This window comes from Myotis yumanensis, unplaced genomic scaffold, assembly GCF_028538775.1.
Source record: "Myotis yumanensis isolate MYYU_CA2020_CCGP unplaced genomic scaffold, mMyoYum1.0.hap1 SCAF_7, whole genome shotgun sequence".
Taxonomy (NCBI): domain Eukaryota; kingdom Metazoa; phylum Chordata; class Mammalia; order Chiroptera; family Vespertilionidae; genus Myotis; species Myotis yumanensis.
In genome coordinates this window covers 6,631,644-6,650,985 of record NW_027223758.1, presented here as the reverse complement: position 1 = coordinate 6,650,985, position 19,342 = coordinate 6,631,644, and the positions used below count along the sequence as shown (strand labels likewise).

Here is a 19,342-nt window from a genome sequence, read left to right as displayed (position 1 = left end):
GTCTGCAAAAGAAGACCAGGGGCGCCACCTGGTGGTCAAAGCTATGGCTGCGGCCCAGGTCAGGGCCCACAGTGTCCAGGGCACAGGAGGCCTGTCCGTGCAGGTCACCCCTGCTTCTGTAGGTGTTTGTAGCCACCCGATTAATATATGTGCCCTGCAGGTCAGAGAAAAGGCCCAGAGGGAGCTGAAGGAAACCGGCCCCCCGGAATTTTCCTGAGCAAGCCTTCCTTCTCGATTTCTACCCCCACTCAGCCCCCCTATCTTTTAACCCAAAAAGAGAATCGGACGCAACAGAGTTCTGTGACCTGCCAGGCTCCCCGAGCACCTCTCGGTGTGGCCATCCTGCTGCGTTGGTGGATTTTTTTTTTTTTTAGAACATAATCTGAGCGGCTGTGCACACACCAGGTGTGGCCAGGGTTGACTCGGGGTGGGCTCAGCACCCAGATTGGATTTATAGGAGCGAAGCGCATTTTCCAGTGTCTGCTTCTGTTTCTGCTTCCCTGGAGGAGACAAGCTTTAAAGCCTTCAGCACCGTGAGGGGAAGGGGTGCCAACTAATCTGCATTAGGAGACAAGCGCCGTGGCGCTGGGTCCCCCAGGGTCTGCCTGGAAGTGACCCCTGACCCACCCAGACTTGGAGTTGGGGGTCCTGACTGCCCATAATGGACACACAGGGTTGGGTGCACGGCAAAGTGTTTGCATCTGGTTAGTGGCTGAGCCCTGATGGGGCCCAGGCCTGGCTGCCCTCGGGGCTGGGCTGGAAGAGGGCCTGGCAGCCGCCGTGGTGCCATGTGTGTGCGAAGGTGGGAAGGGGTCACCCTGTCAGGAGGTCTGTTTACCTCTGCCCCAGGCACTGAGCATGTGTTCATTGGGAGGTTGGCGTGTTGAGGTCTGAGGTGAGGGGTCACTCAGGGCATGTCACAGCCCAAGGGGTGACTGTGTGTCACCCACTGCCCACCAGGCCTGGACCAGGGCGAGCAGGGGGTACTGTGACTTCTGGTTCTGTCCTATCTGAGCCAATTTTCAGACTAAGCCCAAGAGTCAGGGAATGAAGCAGGGGCCTGAGAGGGCACAATGCAGGGGTGGGGGTGCCTCTGAGATGCGGGGGCAGCTCAGGACAGGTGTGCCCAGCGCACAGTCAGCCACAGTGCTGACACGGGACTCCTGGGAGCAGGCCTGGACCTCGTCCATCCTGAAAGCCATCTTGAGGAGGAACAAAGATCCCATTTTACACACGTGGAAACTGAGGCACAGACAGGTGTCTGCCCAAGGTGGGCCAATGTCAGGGTATGCGGGCTGACTGTGCTCAGATGGGGTTGTCCCCCTTCAGGTCCTGCAGCGCTCACCAGGGGGGCCCAGGTGACCCCACGTCCTCACCTCCCAGCCCAGAGGCGTTTCCCAAGCGTGAGATGGGACTGCCACACACGAAGGATTCCTTTCACCCCCACTTTGCCTTTCCACCCACTTTGACCTCTGGATTTAATCCTGGCTGTGTGACCTTGGGCGAGTAGCTTAACCTCTCTGTGCTTCCATATTTTCTGCCTGTAAAATAGGGTGTGAGCCCCTTTCTTCATAAACTGGTGTTCCCCCTTGGCCAGCATTGCGTTTTCGACGTTGGGGTGCTGGTATCAGCAGGAAAGGCAGCCCCCTGGGGGGGCAGTGCAGGAACTCAACCTGAGGTCTGTGGACAGGCTTCGGGTGCTGTGCTCCACCCAAAACCACGGGAGAAATGTCGTGAGTCTGGCTCTTTTTGGCGGGGACCCTGGAAGTTCACAAGCTCTGCTGGTGCCGCAGCCTACGGCCAGCAGAGGGCGCTCGGCCCAAGGCTGTGAAAGGCTGGGAGCTGGTTCAGCTGGTGGCTGGGCAGGAAGATGCTGGCTGGGACTTGGTGAGGCTCCTCTTCCCCAGACGCCTTCCTACTACAGAGATCAGCCAGATGGAGGCGCTGGGTCGGGGGGCTGCTGGGGTCACGACTATGCGATGGTCCATTTACAAATGCCCCTGCCCAGGCCCCCCTCAGAGACTGTGCTCCGTCGGTCTGGGTGGGTCTGGATGATGTCCCAAGGGCGGAGAACCAGGGTGCGGGACCGCTTGGCCCTCCCGTTGAACCCCTGGCCTGGCGAGCACTGTCTTTATTTGTACCCATTTCACAGAGGAGGAGCCGAGGCTCAGAGGTGATGGACTTCCCCAGGTCACGCCCAGGTCACACCGGCTGTGAGGTGGGGCCCTGGCCTTCCTTTACCCCCTGGTGTTCATAGGACGGTGTCATTTCCTGTGGCCTCTCAACCTGGGCCCTGCTGGATGTGGGGGGGTGACTGTCTGTGATGGGGGCTGGGTAATGCATGCCCCGCCCCCTCCCCGAATCCCAGCAGCTGCGTGGACAGCACCTTAGACGGAGAAATAGACTTTGTAGATGTGATTCAGCGCCCGAAGTGGGGTGTCACAGTGGATTGTCGTGGGGGGGAACCCAAACAGTGAGGGTCTTATAAGAGGCAAGCAGGAGGCAGACAAAGAGGGAGGGGGATGGGAAGGTGGAGGAGAAGGGCCAGCTGAGGGAGCGGCAGCTCTGGATGCTGGGCAAGGCCACAGCCTCCGGAGGAACAGGCGCTGCAGACCCTCCGAGCGCCCACTTCCCCGGCGGCGGGACCTCTGGCCTCCAGGCTGGGCTTTTAGACCTTGTCCCTGGTGGCAATTTGCTCCGGGAAAGCACCCCTTCCTCTTCCTCACCCACTGGTGACAATCAGACACGCCTGCTGACTCGTCGCATGTCCCCTGGTGAGCAGGATGTGGGAATGTGGGCCCGGGAAGAGCCACTGAACTGAAGTCATTCTTTACTGAGCTTTTCCCACGTGTGGCCTGGCCGGCTGCTGCCCCGCCATCTCGTCTAACCCTCGTGGAAAGCTGCCCGTGTGCTTGGTCGCCTCCCGGCCACGGCAGGAGGAGGCTCAGAGCCGCTGGGTGGGTGCTGGGGCTGGGCGCACAGACAGGGAGGGCAGAACCAGGGTCACCTCCAGAGCCTCAGGCCGCCATTCCAGGCCCTCGTCGCTGCGCCCACGCCTCCCACCAGCGGCTGGGCTGTGTCTCCAGCATCTGGTGGAGATTCAGCTGATGGTGGCCAAGGCCAGAGGTTCCTGGGTGGGGGTGGGGAAGGCCATGAATGAGCAAGTCACAAAAAGTGGGGCCAGGTGGCGAGAGCCAGGCTGGCTTTGAGTCCCTAACAGTTTCTTCAGCAGCATGGTTAAGAGCACTGGCCTAGCCCTCGCTGGTTTGGCTCAGTGGATGGAGTGTCAGCCTGTGGACTGAAGAGTCCCAGAGATTCTATTCTGGTCAAGGGCACATGCCTGGGCTGTGGGCTCAATCCCCAGTGCGGGGTAAGAGGGGGTCGTGCAGGAGGCAGCCAATCAACGATTCTCATCATTGATGTTTCTATCTCTCTCTCCCTCTCTCTTCCTCTCCCTTCCTCTCTGAAACCAATAAAAACATATAAAAGAAAAAAATAAAAAGACTCCTGGCCTAGAAGCCCAGTAGCTGGGGTTTGAACCCTGTCTTTGTCCCTCGGGCAATTGCCTATCCTCCCTGAGCCTCAGTTTACCTCTCTGGGCAATGGGCTGCTTGAGGATCGCCCAGGGCTGATTTATTTGCCCAGGGAACCCTTAGTTCCCGGGACCCTCTTCTTGCAGGAGGAGGGTTTTCACAGAATACAAAATGCTGGGCCTGCCCGCCCCTCTTCTCTGGTGAGCTGGTGGCTCTCTAGTTTCCCCGTCAGATGGGAGGTGGGCGTGTGCCTCTGGGTGGTGGGTTTATGATCAGGGTTGGGAAAGTCTGGTTCAGGGTCTGGAAGGCTCAGCCCCAGGCCTGGGCGTCCCTTACCGTCTTGGTCACGTCATTCACCCTCCCCGGCCCTAAGTCACTCATCTGCGGACCACTGGTGGTCCGTGAGGTCCGAAAGGTTGGCAACCGCTGGTTTAGAAGCTACTTTTGTCCCCAGTGAGTCTGGAGCCACAGCAGCCTCTTCGTCGACACCAGAGCAGAAGTCCTTGGGGCTGGGAGATCTCCGTGTGGTGTCTGAGTCTATGGGAGGCCAAACTGAGACACGGGGGGACAGCTGGCCACATTGGTCGGGGCGCTGGACAAGGCCTTACCCAAAGTCTGTTTACAAGAGCGCGCGCACGCACATAGTTTTCTTAAATGTAAAACTTCCAACAGACAGATCTGCAATATGTCCATCAACACTTAACAAACTCATAAATACATATTTTTAAGTCTCAATTTCATTTTTCCACTTGAAATTTCATCCCCACGTTCACCCAGCCCTTCACTCCAGGCATGCCTGGCTGCTCTATCGATTTTCTGCCCAGCATCAGACTGCTCACCGCCCCCCTGCTGCTGGGGTCCGCCCCATGGACTTCCCGGTGCCCTGGATTTAGGAGGGAGGTTGGAGTGGGAAGAAAGTCTATGAGCCACTTCACTCACAGACCTTTTCTCCCAAAGAGAATCCCACAGGGGACAGCACAGCCAGGAGAAGGCGTTCTCCCTGAGAACCCCCTACCCCCAGGTTGCTACGGAGCCAGCCTGTCATTTGAAATGCAACATACTTTTTGGCATGCGATCCTATTTTGTTTAATCCTCAAAGGCTTTTAGCATCTTCTCTTTATCCGTTTTCTAAAATTTCATTAGAACAGGTCCCTCGTTGAGGCTTGTAGTCACTGTGCCAAGTATCAGGAGGGCTTTTCCACCTAAAAAATCAGTCTATCATTTGGGGACTCCTTGTTTTTGATCATTCATGCCTCCTACTTTATCCATATTCTCCACTTGGGAGCAATAGGGCTTATCCAATTAATCCTGTAAAATCCTCGCCTTTGTTATTGTCCATTTTATAAACAAATATTTATCTACTTATCTGGGGAAAACATTCTCGTTGTCTTCTAATTCTTCTATTGCTTTTTTAATTTAAATTTCAGCTTTCATACTTATAATGTCAAGGAGTTTCTCTTCATTTTCCTAAACTTCCTTTTTTTAAAATTTTTTTTAGCAAACCATTCTTGTTTCCTGGTTGTGATATACTTTCTTCTTTGGAGGATGTTAATGACGGAGTTTTGGTGTTTTCTTCTGTTTTTTTTTTTTTTTTTCTTTCCATTTTTTAAATTGATTTTAGAGAGAGAGGAAAGGGGGGCAGGGAGAGAAAGAGAGAGAGAAACACTGATTTGTTGCTCCACTTGTTCATGCATTCATTGCTGCTTCCTGTATGTGCCTGTGCCTGACCTGGGGTGGGACTGCAATCATGGTGTCTCAGGATGATGCTCCAACCACTGAGTGCCCAGCCAGGGCCGCATTTGCTCTAGTTCCTCATAATTCCTCTCTTTGTTTGCTTGCTTTTTGTCTGACCTTCAAGTTGGAAGCTTATCTCAAATGCCTTGTGAAATATCTTTTAAAATAAAATCTGAGTAGGGTTTTTTCTATAATTTACAGGCCACTAAAGACCCCATACCTGGCCACCATGCACACTCCCCAATTTAAAGCCGCATATGCCCACCGATTGCACCTTGTCCCCCCAAAATTCTGTGAAAGAGGCATTCTTGCTGTTGGGCAAAGTAGGAACAGACACACAGAGAGGGTTAGATGAGGGGAATCCACACAAATCCATGGAGTGACTCCATCCCATGATCGCCCCTCAAGTGAAGTGCTTTCTCTTTCCTTCAATAAAGAAAGCCTTTCCACGCTCAGGGAATCCTGGGAAGAAGCCTCCACACCTGCTTCCTGAAGTGGACACCTGATTTCTGCCAGCTCAGCACCCTTCCTTCTCCTTCCTGAGGACTAGGTCCACGTGGATGACCTCACTTCCCCCATCACATCAGTCAGAGTACTCCATTCTCCCTGATTGGTTCAAGAATCAGCATGTGACCCATGCTCAACCAATCAGAATCTTCCCTCGGACATTCTACCAGCAGTATTTGGCTTGAAGAATTCTCTTTCTAAGTTGGCAGGTCATAAGCCTTGGGTGACTGGTGGCCACATAGAGAGAGTCAGAGAGATGGAAAGAAAGGGGCCTAACAATAATGCTTGAGCTCCTGGATCCAGCCATTCCTGAACGGAGGTATCCCTTGATTTCCCAATTGCATGAGAGAATAGATTCCCTTTAAAAAACATTTATTTTTAAAAATATATTTTTATTGATTTCAGAGAGGAAGGGAGAGGGAAAGAGGGATAGAAACATCAATGATGAGAGAGAATCACTGATTGGCTGCCTCCTGCACACCCCCTACTGGGATCGAGCCCACAACCCAGGCATGTGCCCTTGACTGGAATTGAACCTGGGACCCTTCAGACCACAGGCGGACACTCCATCCACTGAGCCAACCCGGCCAGGGCCAGATTCCCCTTTTAAAGCCCAGGCGAGCTAAGTTTCTGTCGTTTGCAGCCCAGATGCTCTTGAATCACTGCCCAGACTCTTTTTCTGGCCTAAGCCCTCCTGGGCCCACCTGCGATGAGGAGGGAAGCTGGGGTGAGAAAATAGAATTGCCTTTGGGAACAGGCCGTGGTGCTTTTGGAAAAGCACTTCTAACTCATGGGGTAACCCCCCCCCCCCCCCCCCCGGGCTGTCCAACTTCGGAGGCTGCAAGTTCTGTGTACATGAAGGGTGAGGGAGGGTGGGTGAGCCAGGGGCAGCGGGGTGGGGGATGGACAGGCTTAGCCGCTCTCCGCTGCTCACGGTAGCTGGCTAATTTTCTTTCCGGCGAGACCAGAGCTGCCCTTCACCTCCAGTCCCCATTAACGGCCGCACGCTTTGTCAGCATGTTTATGACAAATTAATTACACGGAGAGAAGTCTCGCCGGAGCAGCTCTGGTGTGGGGGCCGAGGCTGGGCTCTGAGATGCTTTCTGATCGTGCTGACAAGGACCTGGTTAACCACAGACCTCGGGCAGACGTGGCGGCAAGGTGTGGGTGTGCAGCTCACCACGGAGGGCAGCCAGAGCCGGGAGCAATGAGCCAAGGCCCATGTCAAGCCCCTGGACCTGGCGGCATGTGTGCAAACCGGATAGCCAAGGCCAGAGTGATTTGGGGCCCAGGCCACCATGCTGGCCAAGATAACTTTGTCCCCAGAAGGCCGGGCAACGCCAGCCCATGGGAAAGGCCCCGGGCCCTAGCGAATCCAGGACCTGCCGGTCTCCCTGGAATCCGTGCGCAGGTGGCTGGGCTCGTTCAGAGCGCAGTGTCCCGCCCAAGTCCCAGGCGCACGTGGTCCGCTCGTTTCCTTCCCCCGCAAGGCCCTCCGCCCGGCCCCCCACCCCCCCCCACCCCCAAGGTCAGGCCTTAGTGAGGAGAGCGTGGGACCCGATGCATTGTGGTCCAGCAGGCTGCGGGGGGGGGGGGGGGGGGGGGGGGGAGGGGTGCGGCCTGGGCCCTGGGGCTGCCGGAGCACCCCTCCCATCAGCCCACTGCTCTCTGCACCCGAGGGTCCTGGGGGTCGCACCGCAGGCCCAGCCTTGACCCAGCCCCCGTGCTCACTCATGCTGGCCTCGGGCAGGAGGCAAGAAGGTCAGCAGTGACGTTTATGGGACACAGCTGTACAGTGCGGGGGTCGTGGCGCCGCTGGCTCCCTCCCGGCCTTGTCCGCCTTCGGCTGTTGGTTCTGAACCCCACCTTCCCCCGGACCCTGTGCTGGGGCCAGTCCACTCAGGGGCTGTCCTCTGGGGCCTCTGAATCCCGGTCTTCAAGGGTCATGGCTTCCAGGTGGGAGGTGAACGTGGACAGGTGGGGGTCAGCAGGACCAGCGCCATCTGGGAACTTGCCTCTGGGCTCCGCAGCTCTGGACCCGGGCGCTGGGAAGAGATGGGGCCAGAGCGCGTGAGCCACCTCACCTCAGTGGCCAGGCGAGTTGGTTCACTGGGGACCAGGACAGTAGCTCCCTGCTCCCCCACCCCCTTGCTCTGTCCCGACCTGTATCCATGGAGACTCTGAAGGCGCAGCTCATGGAGCTGCCCCTCCAGGGACCAGCTCACTTCAGCTACGTCCTGACCTTTCCTCGCAGCTTCCTGGCACGAGGGACCACCCCCCCTCGCTCATCAGGACTCTCCCTCTTGCTCCTGGACAGGTCCCCCTTGTTCGCACCTCAGGGCCTTTGCACTGGCTGTTGCTTCCACCTGCAATGCTGCCCTCAGATCTTTGCGTGGCTGGCTCAGGTGCCCCTCTTCCCAGAGCCTCTCCGGCCTGGCGCAGGCCGCCCCTCCCATCACGAGGCTGCCGCCGCCCCCGTGTGCCCCGCGTCAGGGCTGTTTTGTACAGCGTCTCTCTTGGAAACGCTCGCTTGCTTGCTTTGTGAGTTGTCCCTGTTCCTCCTGGCCCCTGATCCCCGTGAGAGAATCATTTATCTGTTTTGCTCGTTGCCGTGCCTCCGGGAGACGGGGCTAGGACCCGTGAGTGCATGAATGGCCGCTGCCTCCTCCTCTCGGAAAGATGGACGAGGGTGGCTACACCACTGCTTCTTGAGAAGAACCAGGGGACTGCGTGGCTAAGGCCAGGCAGGTGAGGACAGGGGAGGGGACATGTTCTGGAAGGCTCCAAGGAGGGCAGCATCACAGGCATGGGGCTGAGTAGGTCCTCCCGTCCCAGGTGGAGAAACAGGCTCAGCGCCCAGGGATGGGCTAGGTCTCGGGCTAGAAAGATCTGACCCGCACCTCTAACAGCCTCCTGACTATGACCCTCTATGCCCCGCCCCCCCAGCCTCCGAGAAATGGGAGGCACTACTGGTGAAGAAATGAATGAGAGAGAGAGAGAGAGAGGACTCTCAGGGGCCCACCAGGTCCCAGGCTCACCCGCGTGCTCGGCCGGCTCCCCTGGGTCCCCGAGGCTGGCCTCTGGCCCTGCCCCTGCCCCTGCTCGGCAGACACTCAGGCTGTTGCTGTTGCCGATGGCGTCCTCCTCCAAGAAGCAGGGCTTGATGGGGACTCTCTGGGCCGCGTCCCCCTCCCCCTCGGGGTGAGGTCCTGGTGCGGGCGTTTGGATTTCTTCTGGGCCAGCAGTGGCGGCAGAGACTGTGGGTCAGCCCAAAAGAGATGGGAGGGGGGGCGGTGAGCAGCTGGGCCAGAGCCAGACCCTCAGCCTGGCTCTCAAGCCCTCCCTGTGCTGGCGCCCTGGCCCCCACCTCCCCTGGCTCCTCTGCGGCCTGTCTGGGCTGCAGGCTCTCTGTTCTCTGCCCCCAGGGGGCAGCGTGGGTCCCACCTCCTCCTGCTGCCCAGCTGACCTGGTCCTCCACGCTGTGCCTGGGACTCAACCACCCCCTCCCCTGCCTCCTGTCCCTCCTCCCCCCCTCCTGCCCCTCCTCCCTCTGCCCAGAAGCTCTAGAACATTGGTTCTCAACCTTCCTAATGCCGAGACCCTTTAATACAGTTCCTCATGTTATGGTGACCCCCAATTTCATTGTTACAAGTTGAACATAATTAAAGCATAGTGATTAATCACAAAAACAATATGTAATTATATATGTGTTTTCCGATGGTCTTAGGCAACCCCTGTGAAAGGGTCGTTCAATCCCCAAAGGGGTTGCGACCCACAGGTTGAGAACCGCTGCTCTGGAACTCTATCTCCAGCTTTGGTTCACATCTTCTCGAGGCCCCCAGCCCCTGCTGTCCTGCTCCTGCCGGTCCCACCCAAACTTCGGAAAAGACTGTCCACACTCAGCTGCCTCCTCTCACTCCCCACACTCCTCTGTCCCCTCAGGTCACCGCTGACCCTGATGGCTGGACCCCAAGGAGCTCCTCAGGCCTCATTGGTCTCCCCCTTCTGGAACCTGCATCCCTGGCTTCCCCTCCCTCTCAGGCCTCTCTGTTGGCTTTCTCCCCAGCCTGCCTCTGGTTACCAGTGACCGGGAGGGTACAGCCTAGGCCTTCTGGTCACCATCGACAGTGCGTAGTAGGGCACCAGGTCCTTCGGTGGCTCCTGTCCTCCACCCTCCTAGATGCCATCCCAGTCGGCCATCTCTTCTGTCCCCCCTTCAGCTGCCCCGACCTCTGCTGCTGCACGCCCGTTGTACAGATGGAAACACTGAGGGCTCCTGAGGGGCATAGGGCTGGGAGCCTGAGTACTAGCTCTAAAAGCCCCACCTGCTCCACTCTGGTGGGTGGAAAGGAATTTCCCATCATGCCTCTCTCTCTGCAAAGACTGGCTTAGGTTCCATCCATTGAGGAGCCAAGTGGGGTGGGGTGGGGTGGATGGCTGCATGACCCCCGGTTACCTGGGGGGCTGTGGCCAGGGCCCGTGGCCGGGGTGCTGTGCACGTTCATCTCGTTCCTGTGTCCCAGCTGCACGCATTTGAGCACAGAACTGTCTATGCGGATGTCCTGCAGCCCCGAGGATCCAGCCAGGGGATCCTGACCCAAGGGACCCGCTGCTGGTGGTGGAGGGAAGTAGCGGGGAGCCGTGGAGCCTGGCAGGAAACACAGCAACATGACCTCTGACCCTCCCAACACCCACACACACCAAGGGCTGGCTGGACAGGAGACAGGCCTCCGGACTCTTCCTGGCCCCATCGGAAAGGTGGGCCCCCAGGAGTTAGAGCGTCACTGGGGCACTCGAAACCCAAACAGCGAGCCCACCCTCCGCCTCCGCGTCGCCCTCAGTGCGCGCAGCCCCTCCGGAGGAAGTCCCTCTGGTGTAAGCGCATCTCTAACCGGGCTCAGAGCCTCCGGCACTTCTCTCAGTGCTGCTTTTTATGGTGACCTTCCTGGTTCCCACATGAGGTGATGCTGCACAAATTTACTCTAAAACACATTTGAGCAGAATGAAAGGGAAACCCTTTAACATGGAGTCAACAGTCAGACATGGGCCTGGCTGGAATCGGGGGGTGGGGGGAGGCTCAGAGGATTGACGTTGGGCAAGCGTTGATCTAGATTTTCAGACAAAATTCTTCATTTCACAGCTGGGGAAACTGAGGCCCAGAAGGCGGAAGGGCTCTCTAGAAGTCGCAGGGAGTGTTCCCACTTGGGGGCTGATGCTCTCACTGTGGTCCCCTCTCACCACAGTGCCTGCAGGGCCATATTTCATCATGACTGGGGTACCACTGGCGAGAGGCATTCCAGTGCTAGAGATGTGACGATGTGGAGAACACAGTGTGTCTCTGAATAAACAGAACGCTGCAGTGGCCCCTGTGGCATCCTCCTGAGGGGAGTGACCCGAACTGCTTCTCATGGGAAGAGATCGGTCCCCTGGGAATGAGGCGAACGGTATTGGAATGAAAGGGAATCAGGAAGATTCGATCCAGGCATGAGAAAGATGCCCTCACTCTCAGGAGGCCGTGAAAGAGGACCGTGGCGATCTGAAGGCCGCCCTTTCTCCTTGGAGGGTTGACTGCCCCCTGTTCCCTGACCCACCCAGACAGAGCAGCTGCCCCAGGTCCTCCCAGGGCGTTTCCCAGGGGACTCACCGCTCTCTGAAGGGGCCATTAGTTTCATGATGGTGTTCCCGTGTCCAATCTGGACGGCTTCGGAGTTCTGGATGGAGATGTGGCTGTGAGGTGCGTTCTGACAGATCATGACAGGGCTTTGCTGGTAAATGATGGTGGGGGCCCTGGGAGTCCCTGTGGAATAACATGCCACTCAACCCCTCCGCATCCCCCGACGGATCTGGGGCTCCAACTGCCGGCTGGCAGCACCACGTCTCCTGGCAAGCCTGGACATACAGTCCCAGTGCCCACCGGGGTGCTGAGTCCGGAGCCCCTAGCCAGGAACGGGCATGTCTGACAAATGCCACTGGCATCTCGGATGACCCTCCCCTGGACATCGTCACCCTGCCTGAGTGTCCTCTGCTGCCCCAAGAGGATCGGGGAGCTTCCTGCTCACCTGCCCTCTGCCCCCCTCCCTTTGAGCAGCCACACGCTGACCGTGAGCGCCCTCCAGCCAAGGCTGGCGGCTGTCCACAGATAAGCTTTGCTTGCCTCCCAAGGCATTTTTAAGAATTTGCCTTTGTGACCAGTGTTTAAAATCCGCCTGCTGTCTCAGGGCGTCATTCCTAGGCTGCTGAGGACCCTTGGAGCAGGGGTGTCCGCCCACGTGGGCCAGCTGGGCACCTGCCCGGGGCTTCGCCCCTGCACACACAGGCCACATTCCCACCTCCTTGGGCCCTGGGCTCTTGTGTCTTTGTGGGCCCACTTCCTTCATTAAACATATTTTTAAAAATTATGTTATGACTGCATTGGGATAAAGACATATAATCTAGGCGAGAGTCGTTATTATGATTATAACGTTCACTGTTTTCTTCTGATTTTAAGAGAAATGGGAACATTTCTGTGGGCCTGTAAAAGGACCGTGGGCTCGAGGCCCTGCGACTGCTGCACCTGGTGGATAAGTCGCCCTGGAACTCCGCCCCCCGGCTATCTGAGCCCAGCCTGGCCTCCTTCAGCAATGCCAACTCCAAGTTGGGCAAAGTGCCTACAGAACTGTCAGCAACCTCAGGCTGAGCCCTGCGCCCAGGCCAATACAGTCAGGAGTGGGCCGCCCCTCCCAGCCCCTTGCCTTCTGCAACTACAGCCTCAGGCCCCGCCTCCAGGAGGCCCTCCATGGTTACTCCCCCGTCATGCTCCTCCCTCCTGGAACCCCTTCCAGTGACTGGTCAACAAGACAAGTGCAAGCTTCTGGGAGGTTCTGAAGGCGGAGCAGGCCGAGTGCTCAGCAGGGTGCCCAGCAAGGAACACAGGTTGGGCATCAGAGTGTGTCTTTCCCTGCCCTGCCCAGGGAAGCATGTAAGGGCCTACCTGGTTGATAAATTGCCCATGTTTTTGAATTCTTGTCCAAGTCCAGAAGGTGCTTTTCCTGCATGGCATACAGGTATGGGTTGACATCCTTTGACGTCTTCATCCCCAGGGACCGGGCGATGCTCACAGCCCTCTGGGGCCCGCTGGCTTCCAGCAACCGTAAGATCTGTCCCTGCAGCTCTGTGGGCGGCAGGAGGGTGGGTGGTTAAGGAGGACTCGGGAGTTTGAGTCTGCTCCACTGCTTACTAGCTGTGCGACCCTGGGCAGCCGCAGCCCCTCTGAGCCCGTTCCCTCGTCCATCAGACACACATAATCACTGCCCACGGAGGCTGTCCTGGGGCCGGGGATGGCACCGAGCCTCCGGGCGCGCCTGGTGCACAGGCTGCACAGTGATGTCAGCTCTCGACCAGAGGAATCAATCCTCGGGCCGTTAGCTTCTTCCACCGCAGAGACTGAGCGCTGCCTCAGGGTGCTTTGTGGGAACCTCCCGGTGGGGTGGGAGGGTCACGGCCCTGAACTCTCATAGCAGGTCCTGTGGCGAAGGAAACGGGCCCTTGTTCCAGCAGCTGAAAGGAAGCCAGTGCTTCCGCGGTCACCCAGCTGAGAGCCAGGTTTCTGGGAACTGCAACTGTGTCTTGCAGGGTCCCGTCTGCTGGAGAGAGGAAGACGGCCAGGGGTGGAGGAGCAGGGAGGGGACGGGACTCTACCAGGGAAGGCAGAGGGTGTTGGGAGCTCTGATCCTGCCCTGCCTCTTTCCAGCTGTGCGGCTGCCCTGCTACCTAACTTCTCTGGGAAAAGGGGGTTGAGTGCCGTCTCTTCGCATCGAGCTAACCCTGGGTGCGCCCTGGCCCATTGCAAGCACTTGACCAATGTCAGCTCTTTTGGTCTGTGGGCTACAGAACTGGCTAAGAGGATCTAGTGCAGCGGTTCTCAACCTGTGGGTCGCGACCCCTTTGGCGGTCGAACGACCCTTTCACAGGGGTCGCCTAAGACCATCCTGCATATCAGATATTTACATGACGATTCATAACAGTAGCAACATGACAGTTATGAAGTAACAACAAAAATAATTTTATGGTTGGGGGTCACCACAACATGAGGAACTGTATTAAAGGGCCAGAAGGTTGAGAACCACTGCTCTAGTGTGACGTTAACTTTGTTCTATCGTCATCGTCATCATTGTCATCATTACTTTCTGTTATTATTGTACTTTGCTGAGCACCTAGTATGTGCTGGCACTAGGCTGAACCATTTGCATCTAATCCTCTCGAAACCCTACGAAGCAGCCCTGCTCTGTCTCCATTGGCCAGAAGAGGAAGTGAAGGCACCCCGAGGGGCAGAGCCTGTATTCAGACCCAGGCCCAAATCCAGGCTTGTCCGTTGCCAGGACTGCTGGTGCTGGGTACCCCAAGGGGCAGAGCCTGTATTCAGACCCAGGCCCAAATCCAGGCTTGTCCGTTGCCAGGACTGCTGGTGCTGGGTACCCGCCCCCCCTAGGTTGGCAGGTTACCATGGCTGGGCTGGGCCGGCTCTGTGGGAACCACTTCTCCAGGCCCACCCTCTCTCAAGCGCCATTTCGCAGAGTCATCGCGATCCACTTTCAACTTCTCTTTCATCCGGTAGAGAACACGGTTGATGTACTTCCTGGGCACTTGGCATTCCTTTTCCAGCTGGGCAGCCTTCACAGGGGTGCCAGCGCCCTTCAATGCCTGCAGGATCCTCTGCTCAAGGTCTGGGAGAGGAGAGAGGGGAGGGAGAGAACTGAGTGCCCAGGTTGGAGCCTGGCTAGAGGCTCTGGGGCAGGGGAGGCCCACGGGGGAGGGGCCCGGGCAGAGCCCGAGCAGACATCCACCAACGACACTTCTGTTCAGTGAGAGGCTCATGGGCTGCTCAGAAATGACCTTGGCTGGACAGCCTGGTGGCCGGAGGAGGCATCCAGGCCTTTCACGGGTCCTCCACTTGCTGAGAGTGGCTAGAAGGCAGGTGGATGCTTAGCTCTCAGGTGTCCTCAGAGCAGAGGGGAGTGGAGGTGGCAGGATTAGGAGAGTGAGGGCAGGGGGGCAGGGGAGAGGGGAGGGGGGAGGGGCAGTGGGCCACTCTGTTCCCAGATCCCAGCCACCTCCTCCCTTCAAAATCTGCCCTCCTCAGGCTCGCCCTCCCTGCCTGTGTGGTTTGCCCTGGAAATACTGCTCCTGGCTCCCTTGAGTCCCCTCATCTCCTCTTCTCTGCTTCCACCTCCTCCGGGCAGGATCCCCCCCACCAAGGGGATACACGTTCAGGATGCAGAGGGCGCTGTGGGCGGCAGGACACCCATCAGGAGGAAACCTGGGCCCCAGCAGCCCCGAGGGAAATGCGACGCGGGGTCCTTCTTGGGAAGCCAGGTCCCCTTCCAGGGAGGTGGCCCTAGCGAGTCCTCTGCTCTGGTTTATCCGGCTCCTCAGCGGCAGCACTAGTGGGAGTGGACCCTCCGGCTCAGCGCTACAGCCCGGCTGCAGCTTGCCTTTGTCACAGCGTTTTCACCTGCCAGCAGGTGAAGCGCAGTTAGAGCACCTGCGGGCGCCCACTCCTTCACCCACTGCTACCCCAAGCAGTCATCAGCCGCCAGACCCTCCTCCATCAACCACACAGGGCTCTGCCTTGTCCTAAAAAGAGTTTTGATTCTTGAAAAGCCGGCCCCTGGTCAGCCTCCTCCCACCCCCTCCACCCTGACTGCAAAGGCAAGTGAAGGGAGTGAGGCCCCAGCAGCTGGGAGGCTGTGAAATGGACGAGGTACAAGTGGCACATGATAAGGAAGGGGAAGCCACAGAGAAGAAGTAGCACGTGGTTACCGAGTGGCCTTGACTGGTACCTGCGTGTCCCTTGGGGAGCATGTCAGGACCCTGGGAGCCAATCCACCTAGACCAGTGGTCGGCAAACTCATTAGTCAACAGAGCCAAATATCAACCGTACTTCTTCAAAATAGACTCGCCCAGGCCGAAAACCGACTTCTGCGCATGGGCCACGAATTTTCGATCGCACTGTATGCGCGCTCGCACGTGGTATTTTGTGGAAGAGCCACACTCGCGAGCCGAAGTTTGACGACCACGGACGTAGGCCACGCCCTGCCCTCCCCTCCCTACACCCTCTGCCTCCTTTTTGTTCTCCGAGGCTGGTTTCCCAGGTGTGAGCTCCGGCTCTGCCACCTCCTGGCTGTGTGACTCTGTGCCTCAGTTTCTCTACCTGTGAAGTGGGGTAACAGCAGCTACTTCAAAGGTTGTGGTGAGGATGGAATGAGCCAATGATAACAGAAACAGGAACTAGAGACCAAAACCCCGCCCGCAGTCCGCAGCCCCCAGCCCCCAGCCCACAGCCCCCAGCCCCCAGCCCCCAGCCCCCATGGGCACTCTAGAACCCAGGGATTGCTCAGTGCCGGCCCCTCCGCTGGGGCCTCGGGAGTGAAGCTCTCAGGAAGAGGGCAGCAGGGGAATGTGTGTCTCTTATCAAAGCGGCTTGTGCTGCTTCTCAAAATGAGTGTGAAGACGGCGCTCAGCCCCCAGCATCAGCCGGGTGCCCTGAGGTTTTTGCCTCTCAGGGCCTTGGTGGTCTCAGGTGTGAAATGGGAACATGGTAGCGCTCACCACTGAGGTGATTGTAAAATGCCTGGGGGGTGGCCAGGCACCTAGGGCAGGGCCAGCCTCCCAGCCCAGCCCACACTCTCTCCTCTTCCTGGGCACTGTGTGCTCCTGGGTATGGTCGCTCTCATTGCTATAATCAGTCCCCCCAGGTCCCACCATCCAGTGGGAGGGAGTACTAGTACCTGTCTCATCGATGTCTGCAGACGCCTGGGCCATGCTGACAGCAGCGGCTAGGAGCCCGGGGAGGCTTGGGGGCCTTGAGAAGGTGGGCTGGTCGAGGCTGGTGTCCCTGTGTGGCCGAGGCTGGGGCTTCTGGCAGCTGTGGCGGGAGGCTGGCTTCACGGGCAGGCACCAGCTGTTTACACCCGGAAACAGGCCTAGAAAGCCGGGACTGATCAGCATTGTGGAGAAAAAGAAAACGAAACTTCTGTGTGTGGCTTTCGAAAGAAACAAAATTGAAAGCAGAATCGATGAATAAGCGGGCGTGGCCTAGATGCTGGAGGGTAGAGCTGAGTAACTTCCAGGGGCCCACTGATGTCCACCCGACCCCCCCAACAGAGGCGAGCACCCTGGGTGCCCATGATCGTGTGCACTTCAAAATGACAACTCTCGCCGAAACCGGTTTGGCTCGGTGGATATAGCGTCGGCCTGCGGACTGAAAGGTCCCGGGTTCGATTCCGGTCAAGGGCATGTACCTGGGTTGCGGGCACATCCCCAGTGGGAGATGTGCAGGAGGCAGCTGGTCGATGTTTCTCTCTCATCGATGTTTCTAACTCTCTATCTCTCTCCCTTCCTCTCTGTAAAAAATCAATAAAATATATTTAAAAAAAAAAATGACAACTCTCTTTGATGAGCACTTACCATGGGCTTTCAAATCTCATGGGCCCTCTACTCACCTACAGGGTCGGGACTAGCACTGGCCTCTTTTCTCAGTGAGGACACTTGTTCAAGGCCACAGACACGCTTGGGCCCTAACCCAGCCCCTCCCCACACATGTGCTGGCTCTGTGACCGTGGGCACGTTAATTAAACTTTCTGTGTCTCCATTTACTTCCAGTCACAGTCATGAGCACCACTGGGTGCCCGCATGTGTCAGGCGAAACACCCCATCACTTTCCTAAGAGATCCCCAAGCCGTCCAGAGCCATTGTTCTCTTTCAGGTAATAGAGGGGAAACTGAGGCCTCCAGAAATGCAGGGCGCTGTGTGAGGCCGCCACGAGAATCAAGAACGCAGCCCAGGAAGTCCCTGGGCCCGAGGTACCAGCTCAGAGCCTGGGCGGCTAGCGGACATCCCCGCTCCCTCGGGGCACACTCACCCGGCAGCTGTTCTGCAAACGCCGGGGTCGGGGTCAACAACACCAGCGACAGCAGCGAGGGAGCGGGTCCCGGGCTCGCCCAGGGGCGGCCTTTGCAGAGCCAGCAGAAGGCCCGATGCCCAGTCCACAGCAGATCGACGCACGCCAACCTCCGGGGCGGGGCCAAGCGTCGCAGGTGAAGTCATTGGCAGGGGGTGGTGGTGGAAAGTGAGACCAGCCATAAAACCAGGAAACCACAAGGGTGCTTTTGTTTCCCTTTTATGTAAATCCGAAGAAACCCGTATCTCTATATGCACTGACGAGGTTAACTGTAAAGGCAGGGTGGTTGCGGGTGTGGAGGAAGATTGTGGAAAGGGCTATGGGTGAGCCCCGGTGGATGCTGGGAGGCGCCGTGCCGGGACCGGCCACCAGGTGGCTCCCGCTCACCAACCCGGGCGCTGGCCCACCTCCCCCTGGCCCCTCCGATTGAGGGGGGACCTCCCACCCATCATCTCCCCAGGGAAACCCGCGTCCATCTGGCACGACCTCGACCTCCGCTTCTCCCCCGTCCTCTCCTCCTCAGGCTCCTTAGCTCTTCCCAGGGTGCAAGCAGCAAGCCCAGGCCTTGACCCTGATGCCTGGCCTCTGGGGCTTGCCGGCCAGGCTGAGGGCGAGCTTCCTCCTGAGGGTCCAGTTGGCTTCTGGAAGGACCACTTGGGTTTCGGTGGCGACGGCTGGCCACCGGGCAGTGTTTGGATGGCCCTTCCTGTCCCCACTGCCCCATCCCGAAGCCACGTGTGGCCTCCGCCCTGGCTCTCTGCGTGGTCCCCGGAACCTGCGCAGGAGCCACTGGGAAAGGCCACGCGCCTGGGAGGTGCCGCCTGGACAAGGGTTCTGTCTCGCCTTCTTCTCCAGGGCAGGCCCTGCTTCTCGCTGTGGGTCAGGACCGCTCTGAGTCTTAGTTTCTTCAACTGTACAACAGAGATGATAAAGAAGAAGAAGCATGTCTATCTGATACTCAGTAGGTTCTCACAAGTTAGAAAATGTGCTGGATGCATCTCTACCATATAACTTTGGGCAAAAGAAAAAAAAGGCAATAGAGAGAGAGAGAAAGAAAAACAATTGAACATGGGTGGGTTCCAACTTCCCTAGCATTGTACAGCACGTCTAGAATTCATGGGTGCCATGAACCTGCTGTGAGCGTCTCACCACACTGAGTGGGATTCTCACTTTTGAAGATTTGGATTATCTTTTATTTCTCTTCTCAGTTTAAGAGATTTTCAAGGTAATTTTGATTTTAAAGATGGTCTTTAACCCAAATATTAGTGGCTTACCCCATCCAGACCCTTCTTTCTTTTTTTCTCCTCAAACAGTCTGATAGGTGGGCAGTCCAGGTTTGGTGTGGCACATCATGAGGTTAGGACCCAGGCCCCTTCTATCTTGTTGCTCTGCCATTTGTGGCCTCCATTCCAAGATTGGCCTTGAGTTCTAGAATGGCTGCTTAAGCTCCAGCCATCACATCTGCATTCCTTCCAGCAGGAAGAAGGAAGGGGAAGAAGGACATGTATCTCCCTTTGAAGATAACTTGCAAGTTGCACACACATTTCACTGACATCCCATTCAGTTCATGTCCTGGCAAGGGAGGCTGGGGGAAAATGGTCTTTATGCTGGGCCGCAATGCACCCAGCTA

The 19,342-nt window shown here is 57.5% G+C and overlaps 1 protein-coding gene across 3 annotated transcripts; it reads right to left on the bottom strand.

The window, feature by feature from the left end:
* Positions 1-6,145: 6,145 nt before the first annotated feature.
* On the bottom strand, positions 6,146-17,713 carry ZBP1 (Z-DNA binding protein 1). Of its 3 annotated transcripts, none has more exons than XM_070421373.1 (8): positions 17,674-17,713; positions 16,541-16,749; positions 14,255-14,476; positions 12,745-12,924; positions 11,419-11,571; positions 10,231-10,422; positions 8,813-9,031; positions 6,146-7,819 (listed from the first exon to the last, which is right to left on the bottom strand). In XM_070421373.1, the coding sequence occupies exons 2-8, from the start codon at positions 16,572-16,574 to the stop codon at positions 7,674-7,676; spliced, it is 1,146 nt and encodes a 381-aa protein (XP_070277474.1). In that variant the 5' UTR covers positions 16,575-16,749; positions 17,674-17,713; the 3' UTR covers positions 6,146-7,673. The 3 variants fall into 3 exon arrangements, with proteins under 3 accessions (XP_070277474.1, XP_070277475.1, XP_070277476.1); XM_070421374.1 differs by having other exon boundaries at positions 7,686-7,819; positions 11,419-11,515; XM_070421375.1 differs by having other exon boundaries at positions 7,686-7,819; positions 11,419-11,485.
* Between the last annotated feature and the right edge of the window lie 1,629 nt (positions 17,714-19,342).

Bases quoted from the DNA above. Each gene is read 5' to 3' on its own strand.
- ZBP1 (XM_070421373.1), bottom strand. From the start codon at position 16,574: ATGGCCCAGGCGTCTGCAGACATCGATGAGACAG. The intron at 12,925-14,254 runs GTAACCTGCCAA...TGCCGCCCACAG, and splicing joins GCCGGCCCAGCCCAGCCATG to AGCTGCAGGGACAGATCTTA. The intron at 7,820-8,812 runs GTGAGCCTGGGA...ATCTCTTCCCAG, and splicing joins GGAGCCGGCCGAGCACGCGG to CGCCCGGGTCCAGAGCTGCG.